A 4,018-nucleotide genomic window follows, 5' to 3' on the forward strand; every position below is an offset into this window, starting at 1 on the left:
CGACACATGCAGCGAACCAGTGAACCATCATCCAAAATGGCCGCTTCCCGATTTCAAAATGGCCGCTCGTTCACTTATTTAGTGCATTATGTAGGTAAACTCAAAACATTGTACCCCACACCCTCCATAATGCACTATGTGGCAAACGAGTGAACAGCTCGGCTCTTGTCACCACCATTGCTACATTATCGTCATCATCCGTTGCCAATTGGAACTTTCTGCTCTGTACACATATCAACACATCTCACGGTTATACTCACAGACCAACAGACATTTCCAGCTCAGCCAAGTTCTTCTGAATGCATATATCATTTGGTGTGCATGGTGGTTGACTTGCATGTCCATGTATGGAAGGAGAGAATCAGAGGGCATGTCCTCACAGATGACAAGGATGAAGATGGCTGTGAGAGAGAGTCAGTGTCAGTGTGTGTGTGTGTGTGTGTGTGTGTGTGTGTGTGTGTGTGTGTGTGTGTGTGTGTGTGTGTGTGTGTGTGTGTGTGTGTGTGTGTGTGTGTGTGTTTGTTATTTGTCAAAGCACAGCGTAGACAAGAGTGTTAGACGAATGGGGTGGTCTGGGCATGCTTGCATCAGGAATATCCCTGCAGGAGAGACACACAGGAAAGCCGTCACATATTTAGGCCTACTCTCACTACAAGCATAACTGATCACATTGTATTATGCTTACAAATGACAATATGATTTATATGGACTATAATCAATATGCTTATACATTTAGCTCATTTTTGTTCTTTTGATAGCATGCAGTTTTTGTTTAGGAGTTCAAAATAAGATAAGATCAGATCAGATAAGATAAGATATAACATGACGTACTGTGGGACTCAGTTGTTGTGTGTGTAGTGGTATACAGTGCCTCCTCCTCTGACGGAGAGGGGGGTGGGGGAGGAGTGGTGGTGGCCCGCCCGGATGGGTTTGGCTGCAAAAACAAAACAAAGAAACAACATTGGTCAATACATTGCATTTTATTGTTTGTCCAAAGAAGTCAGTTTAAGAAGATAGGTCTGCACACTGTGGAATAACAGACACTTTATATACAGTAGGAGGAGACAAAACACCTCAGAATGCTTCCATAGAAATCACCGGGTGCAATTCGTAACACCAAAATGGCGTGTGCCCGCACATCTCCCACCTGTGAGGCAACGAGAGTTAATTGCTTGCTGAGCTGCGCGCAAGCTTTTACGACTGCTCAAACCTAATTGGTATGCCTTTGGAATATCTGCTGCCAGTCAGTGGCAGACTCGCATGGGGTGGCTACAGAGTCCTCGCCATTTGATCCTACAGGCCGCAAAGCAGAATGTGTTGTCGTGAAGTGCTGTGCATGTGCAGTTGAAAATTAGCAGTATCAGAACGATGTTTTACAGCATTACTTTCATATATACGGCCAATCCTACATAGCCATCCATTTTTCATTGCGATTCCAAACATATGGTTTGTGTATTGCTCAGTTGTCCCGTTCCTGTGTTCCCCATTCATTCTAAGATACCCATGGTCTTACTAATCTAAAATAGGTGCCCTGAGGTGTCGCCAAGATGGCCGCAGAGTGAAATGACTTGATGATGGGAAAGTGACTTTGGGAATAAACTCCAAAAACGGAACTTTATTAAATTAAAACAGCAACATTTCGATCACTCTTGATCTTCGTCAGGCATGATAAAGATGGTGTAAAGACAAGCAAAGACACATTCATGTCGGTAATGATATATTATTAATGAGTGGACAAAGTGTTTCACTTTACGTGAGATCAAAGAAAATGTTTATGACACACTCGTTATAGTGTAATGACAGGGAAAGTCATGATAGTGCAAAAACAAAATAACACATCTGGCAATAACACATTTATGCTGGTGTTTGAGGTCTTACAGCGTCGTGGAACTTTATGACATACAGTAGCCTATTTATGAATAGTCAAATGTGTCCCACTTCACTTGGGATCAAAGAAAATGTTCACGACACATTCATGGTGGTATAAAGACAGACAGTCACATTTCTTACATGATAATGACATGACAATACAACATGAGAGTATGAAATATGGTGATACAAAGGTAAGAAAATGATAAAAACAAGTTTTAACAGTCAGTGGTAACATAACATGGTAACATAACCTGCACGTAACGATAGCCAGCTGCTAGCAGTGCAGCAAACCCAGGTGCTCACAGGTAGAAGGTTGAAGTGAAACTTGAAAGTCATGCTGGTTTATGTCAAATTATGACCCTTCCCCACTAGTAGTCTTGGCTAATGTGAAATTGCCATGACACAGGTGTGGATAGCTTGTGTAATCTTGGTAAGTCTGAAATTGTTACATCCCAAATACATCCCAATTTGGGATTCCCAAATAATGTCAGGTTGACAATAAAACAGGGGCATAATTTACCGCATAACAATTACAGCTTTTCAGCTGCTTGCACACATTTTTCACATTTTGCTGTTTTTTTCCCCAAAACTCAGGAATTCAATACTGCTCACACACAATGCATTACATGTTCTCACTAAAACTAAATAAAAACAGTTTCAGAGTATTCTGTGTTTTGAATAGACCAACTCCCTACCCATTAGGCCACTGCCAATGACATATACAGTGGCCAAAGCAGCATATTTAGGCCATGGTTGCCCAGGTGATACCCGAGTTCTACAAGGCTTCATGTGCAATACATGTGTATGCCTTGTAACATGTGTTGCTAACTTGAGAGGTAGTAAACTTGGATTATCAGTCTGAGAGAACATGATTATATGATTATGTGAGTTTGGCATCACCTGCTGGAAATGTCTGGATTTGCAACTTCTCATTGTGCTGGCCTCCAGCCTTCAGCCTTTGTGTGTGTGTGTGTGTGTGTGTGTGTGTGTGTGTGTGTGTGTGTGTGTGTGTGTGTGTGTGTGTGTGTGTGTGTGTCTAGGTGTGTGTGTGTGTGTGTGTGTGTGTGTGTGTGTGTGTGTGTGTGTGTGTGTGTGTGTGCGTGTGTGTGTTTGTCTGAGTGTGTGTGAGTGTGTGTGTCTGTGTCTTTACGTATATATCATGCCTATGCCATCATAGGCAGTTTGTCCGTTTGGAGACGGAGATGCCATATTTATCCATAAATATTGGACTGAATAACAACATGATCATATCTATGCAACTCTGTGATTTCTGATTTCCATCAGTATTTGGGTCTGTATAACTTTTAATGTGCTGCGATCCAAATAAAAGTACTAAACTGTGTGTGTGTGTGTGTGTGTGTGTGTGTGTGTGTGTGTGTGTGTGTGTGTGTGTGTGTGTGTGTGTGTGTGTGTGTGTGTGTGTGTGTGTGTGTGTGTGTGTGTGTGTGTGTGTGTGTGTTTGTATGTACGTATGTGTGTGTGTGTGTGTGTGTGTGTGTGTTCATTTTATGTGTTTACAGCTCGGTCTCACCAATGGTGGCGGAGTGTCCGCGGCGTGCCATGTTCTTGGCCCTGACGGCCTCCTTGATGCGGTCCACCTCCAGCTGGTACCTCTTGCGGTCGCGCATGGCGTTCTCCTTGGCCTCCTTCAGGGCGCTCTCCAGGGCCTTCACGCGCTCCGCCGTGGCACGCAGACGCTTCTCCAGCTTGGGCAGCTCACAGCGCAGGTCGGCGTTATCACGCACCAACTGTGGAGGGGGGGGGAGAGAGACAATATTGATGTTTATGTTGGACATTATTTTTGTCTTACATAAGTTTGAGCAGCTCAGATTGATAATGATAATGCATTAGAACAGTTTTACGTCTCACTTGGAGAGCGCGAGAGAGAGAGAGAGAGAGAGGGAGAGAGGGAGAGGGAGAGAGAGAGAGGGAGAGAGGGAGAGGGAGAGAGGGAGAGGGAGAGAGAAACATTAATGCTTCTCTAACTTGGGAAGCCTGTAACTCAGGTCTGCGTTATCATGGACCAGAAGTAGAGAGAGAGACATGAGCGAGGGAGAGAGCAAGAAAGAGAGAGAGAATTTCTGCTTCTGCAGCTTGGGTAGCTGACAACGCAGGTCTGTGGTACCACACACCAGTTGTGGAGGGA

At 44.0% G+C, this 4,018-nt stretch overlaps 1 protein-coding gene across 1 annotated transcript in view; it reads right to left on the reverse strand.

Annotated features, from left to right (window-relative positions):
- Window positions 1-362: 362 nt before the first annotated feature.
- LOC134460023 (kinesin heavy chain-like) overlaps window positions 363-4,018 on the reverse strand; it is a 70,995-nt gene continuing 67,339 nt past the window's right edge. The window contains exons 24-26 of the mRNA XM_063212506.1: window positions 3,404-3,620; window positions 832-934; window positions 363-599 (exon numbers count right to left, since the gene is read on the reverse strand). Of these exons, the coding sequence (XP_063068576.1) occupies window positions 840-934; window positions 3,404-3,620 (312 nt within the window). The 3' untranslated portion in view covers window positions 363-599; window positions 832-839. The remainder of the gene's footprint in view (window positions 600-831; window positions 935-3,403; window positions 3,621-4,018) is intronic.

Source organism: Engraulis encrasicolus, chromosome 12 (genome assembly GCF_034702125.1).
Source record: "Engraulis encrasicolus isolate BLACKSEA-1 chromosome 12, IST_EnEncr_1.0, whole genome shotgun sequence".
Lineage (NCBI taxonomy): Eukaryota > Metazoa > Chordata > Actinopteri > Clupeiformes > Engraulidae > Engraulis > Engraulis encrasicolus.